Consider the following 15,250-nt stretch of genomic DNA (forward strand, 5'->3'; position numbering starts at 1 on the left):
CAATATTTTCAGACAACAGAACATTAACCATTTGTATGTGCTCTAGCTGTGCTATTCACTCTATTAGACAAAGACCCTGGCTCCGCATCACAGCGTCTGTAGTATTATTATATATTGGTATATATAGCGCCATCATAATCCGAGAGCGCTGTACAATGGGTAGGCAGAACATGTATGAAGAAGAGGGGATAGGGCTCCGGGATAAGCCACCCCATAACCAACCCACAACCACTTACCCAATAAAACACGGACAACTGAATATGGATGAAAAACAGGCCACAGCTTTTATTACAAAACACAAACCATACTGTGTTAGCCTATATATAAAAGAAAGCACAATTTATAAACACACAGAATAAACCGCCACAACTAACACAGTAATAAATTAACTCTGTCCTTGCCGGCCCAGCTTCCATCCTGAAAACCACCGAGGTACTCACCTCCCCCCTCGTCCAACATCACAAAAAACAGCTTCTTGCGCTGCCCATCTACCAGTGCTGACCACCAGCCGACCATAAGCTCGGTGGGCACGACCAAGGTCATTGACCTTACCACAAGAGGTTAGGGGAGGATTGAGACCCGACTTCCATCTCCAGCCACACCAATTCCTGACCGGCAAGGACACGCCACCCGCCTGCTGTGACAAAGAAAAGAGGTTAAACATGAAAATGCCATAAGAAAATAGGGAGGGAGGGAGGGAAGTGACTGCTAGCCGGCAATTAAAATGGCAATGACCCAGGTCACCTAAAGTTCACCCCTATATACCTTCTGACAAGCACGCCCCCACACCATACACCCACCAATCACTACGCACTACCCCACACTCATACATGTGCCCTGTACATTAAGCTAAGCTAATTCCCAGGGGCCTTAACAAGCAGGATAAAACATAACAATTTGATTTACAGTTTACAATCTAGAGGAAAGCAATGAAAGGGATTTAACAAAGTACAAAAGGAAAGAGCAGGACCCTCTCCTTCTTTTGTACCAGTTTATTATTGTTGTGACTTAATTATTCCACTGATTGTAACAGTGCTACGGAATCTGCTGGTGCTTTATAAATAAATGTAAAGTAATCTGTATTAAATGTCATGTTTTACCATCCCTGCTACCTGGCTGATTTTTTCACTACGTATGCTGTCTAATATGACGTAAATTAACAATATGCCATCTAATATTTATTTTCCTAGAGCTGCTTGGTGAAATAGGGTTACAAACTGGGGAAATAAGAATTTATTAATTCAAAGGACACTTTTTTCAACAATGAATAACCTCTAGCAGGTGTTATAATGCTCCAAAAGAAAACTGCTGGCGGAGTATTATGGGAGTTGCATTTTAACACCTAGTAAGAGAACCTGTGGATGTCAAGAAAAAAAGAATGCTCCTCAAGGGTTGAATGTATTATAGAGCAATATTAACTTTAATAAATATTCCATAATGTCATTGCCTTCAGATGTGTAAAAAAACTGGCTTTAATGGAAAGAGGGCAGATATAAATATGGATAATAAGCTCATTCTATCAATTTACCATAAAGATATTTCATGTTTCATTTTCTAGGACGTTCCTCAAAGAAACAAAAAACCAAGAAAGATGATTGTAAAAAATATATAAAAAATACTTGAACCTTTAAGTGAATGATTTGAAAAGCACTGCATGAGGCATAGTATTTAGTCCTTGACCAGATCTTGACAAATGACATTATCAAGTGAATATAGTAATATTCAATGTGTTCAGATTGTATTTTTTTAAGAATTATATGCTTAAACCTTCAGAGGAAATAATAAAATGTCAGATCTGCCAAGGTTTATCTGATTATCTCATGAGCAAAATGTATGTTCTAACAAAGTAAAACACTATTAATGCTACATGTAACCACAGCTCTAGCTAACTGTATATGTTTTTAGAATCACAAATGTCCATGCTTCTTCTGACAAAAGTAAAATGTTCCCCTAATGTGTATAACAGATTTTGGGGATCAATTCATTTACATTAACAAAAGTATCAGAAATAAATCTTTCTGCACCTGTGCAGGTGTAGCAATCACTATTCCACCAACTGCAGATAAAACCAGCAAATTATGTGCAGCCATCGGCTTAGTACATGTGGCTGTGAATTACATTGTTTTACTCACACAATGTGCAGCCTTGTGTATCCAGCTGCAAACTTCACACACTGCACGACGCATTCTGCTGCTGGAAAGGCAGAATCAGTAAGCAGTGGCATAACTACCAAGGTCACAACTGCCTGGGCCGATCCAAAGGGCTCTTTCTAAGCTATTTGAACTGGCACAGGTAGACAGGAACGCAGCATGGTTACATTACGTCACATGACCCCGCAGTGAAACCAAGGATGCTCACGCTGAGTGATCAGCGGACCGAAAGCTACAGGAGAGGTAAGGGTGTGTGTATGCTTGTATGCATGTGAGCAGGAATGTTAATGTATAAGTGTATGTGAGCAGAAATGTGTATGTATAAGTGTATGTGAGCATGGATGTCTATGTATAGTGTGTTTACATATGTGTTCCAGAGTATATGTTGGAGGGAGGGTAATGATGACACATATACGCTGTCTGGAGCACTGAAAAGCTGGAGGCAAAGATGGCTGTTTGGGGTTAGGATGTCACTATTAAGCTGCTTGGGGCAAAGCTGGCACTTACAAACTGATTGGGGTAAATGTGGCACTGTACTACATATTGCTTGGTTTTGGGGAGCCCCAAGGCAATTTTAGCACTGGGGCCCTGTGGTTTCTAGTTACACCCCTGTCAGTTAGTTTGTGGCCCTACTGGCCACCAGCCCAGAAAATGTGCCTGTGAGAATCAAGTCAAGTTGAAAACATCATGCTAAGTGTCATATACTAAGTTAAAAAGGTACAAAGAAATACTTTAAACATTTTAAAAACAACTTCACTATTTTCAAAACAGCACAACATATTGACAGCTTTATACACCTTTCCAGTATCATGACAGATCTATTTATGTTCCTTAATGTATCCCTTGGGATAAAACACTATAATCTTAGAATACTCTGGCATCAGTGCATCACAGTACAGATGCAATGTAGTGTCTGATTAGATATACAGTGTACTGAATCCCTGCTGATGCTATACCTAGACTTGCAGTATCTGTGGCAATTTATAGAAGGCAGTGATCCAAAAATACTCTCCACTGTCATGGCATCAGATGACATTTGATCAAACTGCGACGATAGAGCACAATACAGCAGAGGAGCATATGAGTTATTTTAGCCTGATTGGGATAATATGGCATACTGAGAATATCATGAACCTTGTAATTTTTATATCTCAAGATATCAACATTTCAGAGCATCCCTGTTACATTTGCATAGGGTAGTATCATTAATATCAGATCAGTCATACAGCATTTTCTTTTTCAGCTTGTCATCAATCAACTGGAGTTAGACTTGTCACAGTTAGTCCCTCCAAAACATCAAATACCAGGTAACACATTATCTAGCCATTACTTTAAAACAGATACAATAAACTTTGCTCATTTCATAGTCAAATAAAAAAACAACATCAAGGTTGGTGTTGGTTATTTACACATATAGTTATAAATACATGGTTTCCCTAAGGTCTGTTTCCCCTGACGGGTAGGAAATAGCTCAAAATAAGTACATTAATTTAGGCAGGCAACCCTAACCAGCCATGAGATCTATAGTTTACGCCATCTATCTAGATCCAGCTGCACTAAAGCCCACAATGTATTGTAATTAGCTGGTATAATCTTGGTAAGATCATTCATGAGCATCATCCCCCAAATAAACTAAGACATCCCCACACCAAATATGTTGGATCACACTTGATGCTCCATTGACCTAGAGAAGGCATTTTTACTGGAAAATCCCGTTTGCATTATATTTTCTTGTCCCTCAGGATCTGTATAGCCGGGCTGAAATGCTTTCTGTTTGTTTTATGTAAAAGGTCTGAGAAAATGGATAGGTATGTCTTTTGATGAGTGGTGCTGTGATCCAGCAGCTTTATCAATTGCTCTTTAACATTGTAAAAGTGGACCCTTACAATCACATCTCAATGAGTGTAACCGTACGTTGTCTGGAATACCTCATATTCTGGTGGTGTTGTGCCTGGAGCGGTCATCCAGCGGTCATCAAGACAGAGTTACGACTGTTCACAAGCTCATTGTGTGCAGAGCTATATTCTGTCAGTTTGGATTCTATGTGTGATGTCTCCCCAAGGTCTGATACTTCTTTATGAAGATCCACAATTCAATTTTTCATATAAGAATAATGGCAGTTCCCCCAAAAGCTTCTTCAAAACCCCCAATGGAGCAGGTCTAGAATCTAGTAAGGTCTTAAAGACCTCCCCCTACCCCCTCTGGATCACTTTCCAAACATTGTGGCAGCATAGACCTCTCATGCTACCCAACGTGCCCAGTAGATCCTGCATTAGTGGTTCATTCTGCCCTGGCCAATTCCCCTCTCCCCCTGCGTGTCGTCGACTGGTTCCCTGGCTTTAACCAACATTCCTTGTTTGCTCATTCTCCTCTGGAGCTGCAGCAGGCTACTTGTCCACTTCTGGGGCCGCGTCAGACTGCCTGCGCCCATTTTGCTGGAGCCCCTTTTCTCCTGGTGAGGCCCAAAGAATTGAGAAGCCCTATCCAGGGGCTTTCTCTGCTACCTTGAGTACATCTCTGCTGATGTAGGGGAACTGTACCAGCGGTTTCGCAGACTTGTTGCCACTGTGAGTGTTGATTTGCCCCCTAAATCAGGAGAGCATTAGGAAATGGCATCCACAAGCCCATATACAGTTCAACGGTAAAATGCACCACCAGGTCTTTAAATTAACAATTTCTCTTTATTCAAAGTCATATGTCCTGAGGAAAGTCAGCAATGACTGAAACGTCGACTTGACTTTGAATAAAGAGAAATTGTTAATTTAAAGACCTGGACTGCTGACCATCTTTTGAAAGTGCTTTATATGGAAACTGCTGGTTACTAGCACCAGGCTTGGGAAATTTGGAATGGTGTGCAATTGAGTTTGTGAGTAAATATATATATATACACAGTATATATCATTTTCTCCTCACATGATTTCCAATACCATCACAATGATTAATACAAATAAAATGTGAACTGTGCAGAATTTAAGTTCACAACAGCATAACTAATATATCTTCTAAGAAAAATACTGGGCAATTCTTACACATTTAAATAGAAACTTATGTGTGAGACATTATAAATAAAAAAAAAGTGTGGCTCCTCTGTGGCTATATTAGTAAATCAATATATTTCTTTTTTCTATTTTAAAACGCTAGTTTTAGAAGCACAATCCCTAGACTATAACTGCCTAAAACACAATTTCCAGCATATAAATTCCACAGTGGCTTTCGAGTAAGACATCTGTAAATTAGAACAGTCATTTTTCCCTTTGCCATAGCAACTGTTTAACCAAAATTAAATTATAAATATAAAAAATATATATATAAAAATATAATATATAAAAAAAAGTGGTCGCAGTCGTTGCCTCTGCGATATGGCCCATGCCCTGTTCGTGTCTCCTCATACTGGTTCAAAATTGTTTCCCCTAAAATGTTTTTGTTCCTATCTACATCAACACATAATAAAGTCATTTCAAAATGTTTTATATCTGTAGGTAATATAAAAGGAAAATATCACATCATGTCACAATTGAATCCGGCACCTGTAATGTGTGTTATTTTCAATCTTTTGTTAATGTTTCATTGTTCCTTATTCAGTTTAATGTTTGCTAGCTTTGACATCTACCAAAGGCATCATCTGTGCTTTTCATACACATATTCCAAGACTTCCCATGATCCCTCAGGGGAGATTGCACTGGAATCCTACTTATACTCTAATGGTCATGACGTCAAAATCAAGCTGTCATCAGATTGTCTAAAAATATCACAACGCTAAGCAGAATATCTATTCAATACCCTAAACATACAGTGCATTTCAGCAAAGTATTGTACCTTAGGTTAGTTAAGGCTGTTTTGCATTTTACCCACATATGCAGATTTTCTCTCATTTCCCAAATTACTTTAAAAATACGCCGAGATTATAGATATAGGCCAGAACAGCCATTGATTAATAAATCCCTTTAAATGTAGAGTAAAATCTTCAGTACAAAATCTTCAGCTCCAATGTTGGTTTTATTTAGAAAAGTTAAACTGAACTTTCTGCTGGGGACTCTACTCCCCAAGGAAGCATTAGCTGCAAGGTTCTCTCATTGGCTGCCTAGGGCCAGCACCCCTAGGGTGCCTGGATATAATGGAGATGATTTATAAAGGTGCCTCAAGGGCATGATAGGCATAATGATATGTATAAAAGAAATGACCAGCCTTTATAGTTATTTCTGTTGGGGAAGTGATATTACGCTTCTCTGGCAGCTCATTTTCTCAGGGTTTTTTTGGACCTAAAACCTGACACATATTTATGTGAGATTATACACCACTGATTTGGCAAATCTACATTTATATACAGTAAATTTACCTAGTGTGAAATGAATTTATTATGAAATACAGTGACCTCCTGTACCCGTGCACAGAATGAATGTGACTGTAATATTGGTCCAGATTGACGACAATGTAGTGGAAGGAAACACAAAGTGTGTAATGTTACAAGAATTAACTACTTAAGTAATAAAGCAAATAACAAAACTCTGACACCTTTAATCAGCTAAGTGAAGGAAGTCACAGAACAAGCTTTCAATGCTATTACAGCAAATTGCATGTCGTGTTTTGAAGCAAAAATTTGAATAACATTTCACTTGACAGTTTAATATGTTCAGCTGTGACTTTCTATTTTAAGAGGATACATGTCTTAAGTGTTAAGAGAGCTCAGAATATCACTTGCTTCCAGTATGGTATTTCGTTCTGATACAAACAGATTGTATTTATGTTTTCAAACAGACTTGGCATAACACAAGATTCCCACTGACAATTCACTGACAGATGTACAGTAGTTCTTAAAAAGCAGAATTCTAGGTAATATTTAACACAAAAAAAATCAAGCGAAACATAACTACATCTTATTGCATAATATGTAACATTTTCTAGTCAAAACACTAGGATGATTGCATAAAATCGACAAAAGTGACATACAAGATATAATTAATTTATCATAAGCACATTCAATACTGTATATAATTTTAATGTGGGATCAATGGCATGCTATGATTATATTTATTAGGATTTTAATGTATAAGATTATAGTAAATGAATACAGGGCACTTAAAGGCATCTGTCCCACAACTCACTGACGTGTTAAGCACATGCTTAATTATGTTAAAAGTACTTTTACTTTTAAACAAGTAGTTCTGGGTTATCAGTGGGGACCAAAGTTGCTACAAGATATGGCTGACCCTAGGATTTCCAGCTCCCTAGGCCAACTATACGTCTGGTGACCACTCTCCTGCCTTTAGTTGTTTGCTAACAAATGACAGAAAGTCATAACACTGCCACTGGGCTGCCATCTAGTTTGCTTTGATGGTAGGGTCAACCCTTCCTTCGAAAGACAATTACCGTATTTGCTCGATTATAAGACGACCCTGATTATAAGACGACCCCCCAAAATCTGAATATTAACTTAGGAAAAAAAGAAAAAGCCTGAATATAAGACGACCCTAAAGGAAAAAAGTTTTACCAGTAAATGTTAATTCATGTAAACTATTTTTTTTAATAAAAGCTATGATTGAGAAAAATATTTTTTTTTTGTTTTTATTTCTTGTATTTTCCAACCTGTCCCCCAGTTACGCACATCTGCCCCCAGGCTTGCCACACCAATATGGCACTGTGGCCCATGATATGCCTTTTAACCCTCTATATGCCACTGTGCCCCATGGTATGCCTTTTGACCCCCTATGTGCCACTCTGCCTCCAGAAATGCCTTATACCCCTATATCCCATTCTGGCATTTAGGGGGTTAAAATGCATATTATGGGGCAGAGTGGCATATAGGGAGGTATAAGGCATTCCAGGAGGCAGAGTGGCATTAAGGGAGTTAAAAGGCATTATATAGAGCACTCTGCCTCCAGAAATGCCTTATACCCCTATATGCCACTCTGGCATTTAGGGGGTTAAAAGGCATATTATGGGGCAGAGTGGCATATAGGGAGGTATAAGGCATTTCAGGAGGCAGAGTGCACTATTAAATGCCCCCTTAACGCCACTCTGCCTCCTGAAATGCCTTATACCTCCCTATATGCCACTCTGCCCCATAATATGCCTTTTAACCCCCTAAGTGCCAGAGTGGCATATAGGGGTGTAAGGCATTCCAGAAATGCCCTACACACACACACACACACACACACACACACACACACACACTTACTTACTTACTTACCGGTTCTTCCAATTTCCTGCTGTATTGCCGGGGCAGCGGGTTGACGTCTCATTCCGCGGCAGCCGGAAGGAGGTGGAGTTGGCAGCGGGGGTTTGTATGCGTCCGTCGCAAATACCTTCCCCGGCTGTCAGAGATCAGGAACTCTTGAACTCTGATCTCTGACAGTCGGGGAAGGTATTTGCGACGGACGCATACAAACCCCCGCTGCCAACTTCACCTCCGGAAGCACCGGTAAGTGTGTGTGTGTGGGGGGGCGACGACAGGAGGATCCAGGTCCCCTGCAGCGGTGCGGGGGATCTGGATCTTAGTCTCCTAATCAGACCTCTATTTGAGGTCTGATTAGAAGACGACCCCGATTATAAGACGAGGGGTATTTTTCAGAGCATTTGCTCTGAAAAAAACCTCGTCTTATAATCGAGCAAATACGGTAGTAGAATCTTATTATTGTTATGCCATATAAATGTTGAATCTTGGTGATTATATGAGTTATTCTTGTTATACGTGTATGCATGTGTTAATATAAGTGTGCCTCCCCATGAGCTTGGCCCCTGACCAGCTTTTCCCCCAAACCTTCAAATTACCCCTTTCCAAAAAATGAGTCACTATTCTGTACTATACAATCTTATATTAGTGTAAAACACTGTAGAAATACCCAGAGATCTTCAGCTGCCACAACAATTTCCAGTAACAAATAGCATTGCTGTAGACGTGACTACTGTTTGGTGCATACTTAATGCAGACATCAACAGGAAATCAGAGCCAACAGTCAATAGAAATGACGACTGATGATATGATATGAAGGATATGATATGATGTCTCCAACATCCTCATTTAGACTCAAGAAAATATCCTCCAAACCAGTGCTCTATGTAAGCTGTGAGCCTTTTCACCCCTACATACACATGCATCCTATCCTGCCTGCTTTGCCATGACTTCCTTGCCTGCTTCGTTGCCAGTCCTCTTTCTCTCTACTCACAATTTCACTCACCCGACCAAGAGAAAAAAATGCAAAAATACTCCAAGCATTCGGTCATATAAATATTTTACCCGTAAAACATTTTCTTTAAAAGGATGTAATATATTTTAATATATCATCCCCAAAACCCTTAATTAATTAGCTTTGACACATACATGGTTGCTGGATTATACCTTAACGCAATGTTACTTTTGATGACCATTTTAATTGCAGTTAATTAATCAATATTAAGCAAGGTTTATATGTTTTGTATTTATCACATCGAGGGCTGCTTTGGTTTTGATTAAACACTCAACAATATTGGATGCCCAGTGGATTTCAGATGATTATGGTGGTATTCTAATGCTCGGATTTCTAATGCAATGCCATCTGGCCACATTTGCAGTGTTGGATACTAATTGATATACAGTGTTTTTATACACAGAAAAAAAGCTGCATATAGTAACAACTAAAAAAAAATATAATGTACTATTTTAGCAATCCTTCTGTTTACAGAAACAAGAATTAAAATTATATCCATTTGAGTATTTGAGACATAATTTTATAAGTATTATCACTTGAAACGTAAATAAAAATGAGGTTGTAGAACAAACTTGACCTGTTCAGCTCAAGAATATTTTAGCGTATGAATGATCTTTTTTGTGCAGCAGAAATAAAATATTTGTAGAAATTAGTTTCTACAGTACTGTTCCACTAAGATAAAAAATTATTTGCACTCTCTAGTATATTAAGGAAATAATCTTTGGCAGGTCTGTATATATTCCTTCTTTTTAATCACATACAAACAAAACACCTTTTCAGTTTCTATGGCAACAGCCCATAAGTGCCTGCTTTTGTGTCACATGGAAATCAAGCGTTCCCAGCAAAAATATAAATGAGGCACATTATATATATAATAGCTTTTCTGTGTCACGTGGGTGCGAACATGTTTAATGGAAGTTCTGCTATAATGCTGATGCTATAATGCAAAAATATTTTCACCATCTCCAAAATATATCTGTTTCATTTTTTTTATTAAAAGGGTACAATATCTTGGTAAACAAAGCATAACGGAAACATAACTCACACATTTATATGAAATATTAGAGAAAAAAAGTGTTCAACAACCTATTCACTTGGGAATTGTGCTTTTTTTGTGTAAAGTCTCTAAACATTCAATTTTTAAGGGGACTTCATGAGCTGAAACTGTCATAGCATCAGATAAAAAAAATATGCCGAATCGCAAAGACCTCCTGCCTCTTCTATTGAATTTATTAAAAAAAATGAAAAAAAAAAGAAACACACATATGCTACATAGATAAAATGAAACATTTTTTAAGGGGAAATTTATTGTACCTGACAGCTCCACTAAAGAGGAATGTGCATTAAGTGCTCATAAAGTTCTTCAAAAACAAAAAATACCATAGGTAGAAGCTGCAGCTCTGCAGATGCAGCTACCCTCCACCTCTGTGGTCCAACAATTCTTTTGACTGGTTTCAATAGTAGCTCTTTCCATGCATAAGCACTGGGATCTAGGTAGACCCCTGCCTGCAGCATTTACAGAGCCAGTGCTGGAGCCAGCTAGCGGTAAGTATATCACAAGTCAGGAGAACACATCTACTGCATGGAAATTAGCTTAGGGGTAGGCAATGGGGCAGAATTACCATGCATTTGAAAAATAGACACAACATAGATTTAAAGGGACCTCTGAGCTATTACATGCATTAAAGTGCATATAATGGCTGGTGTGTCTATTTAAAATAGAGTTAAATTGAAGTTAATGTGTCTCCCTGCATGCAATTTTTAACATATACATGCACAAACACACGATAAAAAGAATCTCTATAACACCTCTTGTGTTGTCATGGCAGCAGACCACAGATCTAGCACCACTGATTTATAGGAATATGTACCTACCGATACTCATTACATGTAGGTAATGATGGAGGATGAGGATGGAATCAACTAAGCAGGCAAACTGATATAATTGTATGTAAACACCGGCAAACACTCTGTTTCATCTGCCTTTAACTTGATAATAGAAGAAGCTCACAAGGGCAGGGCCTCTTCTTCTGAAGCAATGTGTTAAACTTATTGTCAGATTATATATTGTCAAGTTAATGTTATTGTTAATTTTCACTGTGCCATGGAATCTGCTGACACTATATAAATGAATGTAATATGTACCTTCTACCTGATCCTAGATGAATAATCAGGGCTCAACTGCAAATAACAACATTTCAATATCAATGTCATTGCTTGAAAAAGTTCAATAAGGTTCCACACCTCCGAACATAAAAAACACAACACCCATTTCACTTGCACCTTTAATCCATGCTGATCATCTAAACAACCACAAGAGAAGACAACAATTCAAATGTCAAGCAGTGTCCTATGCTTGGATCATTTAACGGCAATGTGACAGTTTCCCATTGATTTCATTTCAAATAGTGTTTTCTTTCCTTAAAACTCTGGACCAAAATAAATCATAGACATCACACACAAAATATTTTTAACTGGTTAATTATTTATATGTTAAAGGAAGTGCCCTGGAAAACAGAAAGACAGTAGTTGGATATCTTACATAAGCAGCAATGGAGTCATCATCAGAGCTGCTATTATATTTACAGGTACATTGTGTGAAAGTAGATATAAGATACATTTTGAATATTACGATTCTCAAAAGAAGAGGAAGTAATATTTCGGGACTTTCTGTATCTTTGCAAAGTGCAGAACGAAACAAGTATATAAATTAGTACAGATGATTATGTGACCTCTACCTAACAGGAGGTTTAAGAGATGTACCCCACAGTATGAAGCCCTGTGCAGGATAAAAGGCATGAAGATCTGACAAGATAATGCGGAACATAAAAGGGGCATGTAGCTTGTGCATTAAAAGTGATATAGGTACAAAGTTTGAAAACCAAAGGGATGGCTGGTTTGATTGGAACATTCCATTGGTTGTTATGGCGATTAGGCCACTTCTCAAACTTTGCATCAGTATCACTTATTTTATACGTGGCCACCATCGTATCTGATCAGATCGACATCATTATGAAGTTCAGCCTTTCAATAATGAGTTTTTCATACATGGATAAAAATACTCAAGAGACACATGGTTTTAGAAGTCAACCTTAACCTTGTCAGTTGTAACATTTATTCTACATGCTTCTCTAAGTAAAGAAGGGATACTCCATGCTTTCATTTTCCCTTATTAAATATAAGCCTGCCTTTTCTCCTAAAGTATTGTTAATAAAAAAAATGTGCAGCACTTTACCATACTTAATGTAAATCAGATTATTTTCAGATTATTTTCAAATTGACCCAAGTTTAAGGCTGCTTTCATCATCTGAAAGTACCCGATATTAAGACAGATACACCATGGCAGCTTCACCCCTTGCCTTATTATATATCCTGTCGTTTTTATTTCTTGTATAGAGCGACTGTCACTTTAGAAAGAGATTATTAAAAAGGTAGAAAGCGGTACATTGCATTAAAGTTTATTTTTGTTATAAAACACATGTGTGTTGCATTCTGTGTCCGTGTCTTCTTTGACCCCTATAGACATATGCCTAACTACTCCCTGCTGGTCTCAAGGAGACAGATCCAGCTTCTTTTCCTCTTTTATTCTCACACTTTCCCTTAGTTTGTTCGTTTCCCTTCCTCGCTTGTTTATACTGCTTTTAATTAAGTGCTTTCAGCTCAAACATCTGATTAGACACAATTGCACTTCCTCCCCTGTTAGCAGCCGCTCTCTCTGCCATGCCTGCTATTGCTTATTCTTTCTCTGGTATATGCTGCAGGTGCGGTACCTTTTCGTTACAGACAGAGCCATTCAGCATCTCAATACAGATAACACGGAATATCTATGAAAGTGCCTCCTGTGCAGTCTCCTTACTGCAAATGAGATGACTTTTGCCCATGAAATAGAAAAGTCCATGAGGCAGGTGAATTCATTTTACCCTCAGGTTAATACATAGATGAATGGTCATCTATAAATGTTGGTCAAATCCATCATTTTTGATGAACAGAGGCAGGTTTGAAGTTAATGAACCTGTAAACCCACAATAAGCACCCATTCCGCTTATAGTTAGCAATTTGATGCATGATTTCATCTGATGTGCATATAATGAACCTTCTCCAATACAACACTCCTACCCACACTGGCAACGCAAAACATAGAACACTCCATGAAACACTGAAACACTAGTTTAATGTTGCATGAAATGCATCTATGTAAACAGATCCTTGCACAATATTCTGCTTTGAATTCAATGTTGTCAGATATATCCTTATTATATTTTCAAGTAAAAGCATCCCTTGTGTTGAATAGCACCCACGGCATCAGCTGTAACATCGCTTGTCCTACCTCTGTCCAATGTGAGAGGCTGGACCACTGTCGCCATGTCTGTCGTCGGATGTAGAGTGACGCTCAGAGCTCCAGCAGCAGAAGAACTGGAGTGTAAAAAGCAAGGAGGAGGGGGAGGGGAGAAAGCGCTTCAGCACCACAGCAGCAGCCACAGCTAGGATGAGCTTCTAACTTTATTCTTCTAATTATTATTATATTTTATTTATATAGCACCAACAAAGTATACAGCGCTTCTTACAATACATCTATTCAAAGAGTAGGACAAAACAAGAATCTATAGACCAAGGCAAACAACAACGACTAACAAGGGAACTGGAGAAAAAACATTACCAGTTCTCGAATGAAGGAGGAAAAAAGAAAATCTCCAAGATTTAACCAACAAAATCTATTATAAGAAAAAAAAAAATCTTCATTAACATGCTTGGTTACACCCTAGAGGTGCCAAAGTTTAAGATTACATTATCCTCTGGCACGCAAATGGTTAAAGGCCATTCATTTGCTATGAGAATAAATTGATAAACGTTATTGGTTAAGTGCTTTTGATTGATGTGTCTTTGTTACATTAAAGTATAGTTTGTTTCCGCGGTAACTGTTCCAATGATAAATTGCAGTTTATTAGCAGCCATGGAGCTGAGGAGGTCGGCAGTTTGTAAAAAATATTATATGCATCAAAAATTCTAAAGCTGCCTAAATCATGGAAATTGATTTTGTAACTTTGTAAAGTATACAGAACAAAAACAGGGAAGGGTTGCATCTGAAACGATAATGATTTAATACATACACAACTGTTGGTTTTTATCTGTTTTTCTAGATCAATGGCATAAAGATGTAAAGTAATATGTTAACGGGAAAGATCCAGTAGCTGCATTTGATGACATCACACCATTTGGATGGTTTAAACCCTATATTGATCAGAATAGGGTTACCCACTAATATATTGTGGAGATAAAGCTTAACCTTTGTAAACAGAATTTGTAAACAAAAAGCAAAAAACATTTAAAATACATTGAACTGTTTGCTGGGACATAAAACTTTTACATAATTAGCACTTGGCGTGTTGGATTTATTAAATCACTACACATCTCTTTGTATTCTAATTATCAAGATTGTTAAATGTAAGGGGTTGTCTTTTAATTAGAATATTTTTAACAATGTTTGTATGAATGCATTTCCTTAGAATAAATTTACCACAGATTTTAACACAGGCAATTATCTAGTGTAAAATTATATTTTGTTCTCACTTACTATTACAATTCTGACATCAAATTGTTCCTGATATCTGCATTAACTTATAAAGTGGCATGAAAAGTCTCCAGCGCTGGGAAAACTGTCAAGAAGCCAGAGGACTTTTTTACATTAGACAGAAGCGCTTGCATTAACCACAGAAATCTACAATTTTAACGGTTAACTTGATTTACTTGTTTAGTTATGCAAAATAAACCACAAATGAGGGAGGCTAACCTGAGAATATGGTCAAAGTGTAACCAATAGGTTGCCCAACAGCCTTAAGGACCTACATCTTTCCTGATTCTTTTGCATCCTATTTCCAGGGTTGCCTTTATTGCTAAAAGGGCCCTATAGAAGCATCA

The 15,250-nt window shown here is 37.9% G+C and overlaps 1 protein-coding gene across 2 annotated transcripts in view; it reads right to left on the reverse strand.

The window, feature by feature from the left end:
- Window positions 1-13,722, reverse strand: part of LIN7A (lin-7 homolog A, crumbs cell polarity complex component) — a 33,356-nt gene extending 19,634 nt beyond the window's left edge. The window contains exon 1 of one of the 2 annotated variants that reach the window (XM_053463416.1): window positions 13,662-13,722. In XM_053463416.1, the coding sequence (XP_053319391.1) occupies window positions 13,662-13,698 (37 nt within the window). In that variant the 5' untranslated portion in view covers window positions 13,699-13,722. The remainder of the gene's footprint in view (window positions 1-13,661) is intronic. The other variant, XM_053463417.1, reaches the window with a different exon arrangement.
- Window positions 13,723-15,250: the final 1,528 nt, after the last annotated feature.

This window comes from Spea bombifrons, chromosome 4 (genome assembly GCF_027358695.1).
Source record: "Spea bombifrons isolate aSpeBom1 chromosome 4, aSpeBom1.2.pri, whole genome shotgun sequence".
Taxonomy (NCBI): domain Eukaryota; kingdom Metazoa; phylum Chordata; class Amphibia; order Anura; family Pelobatidae; genus Spea; species Spea bombifrons.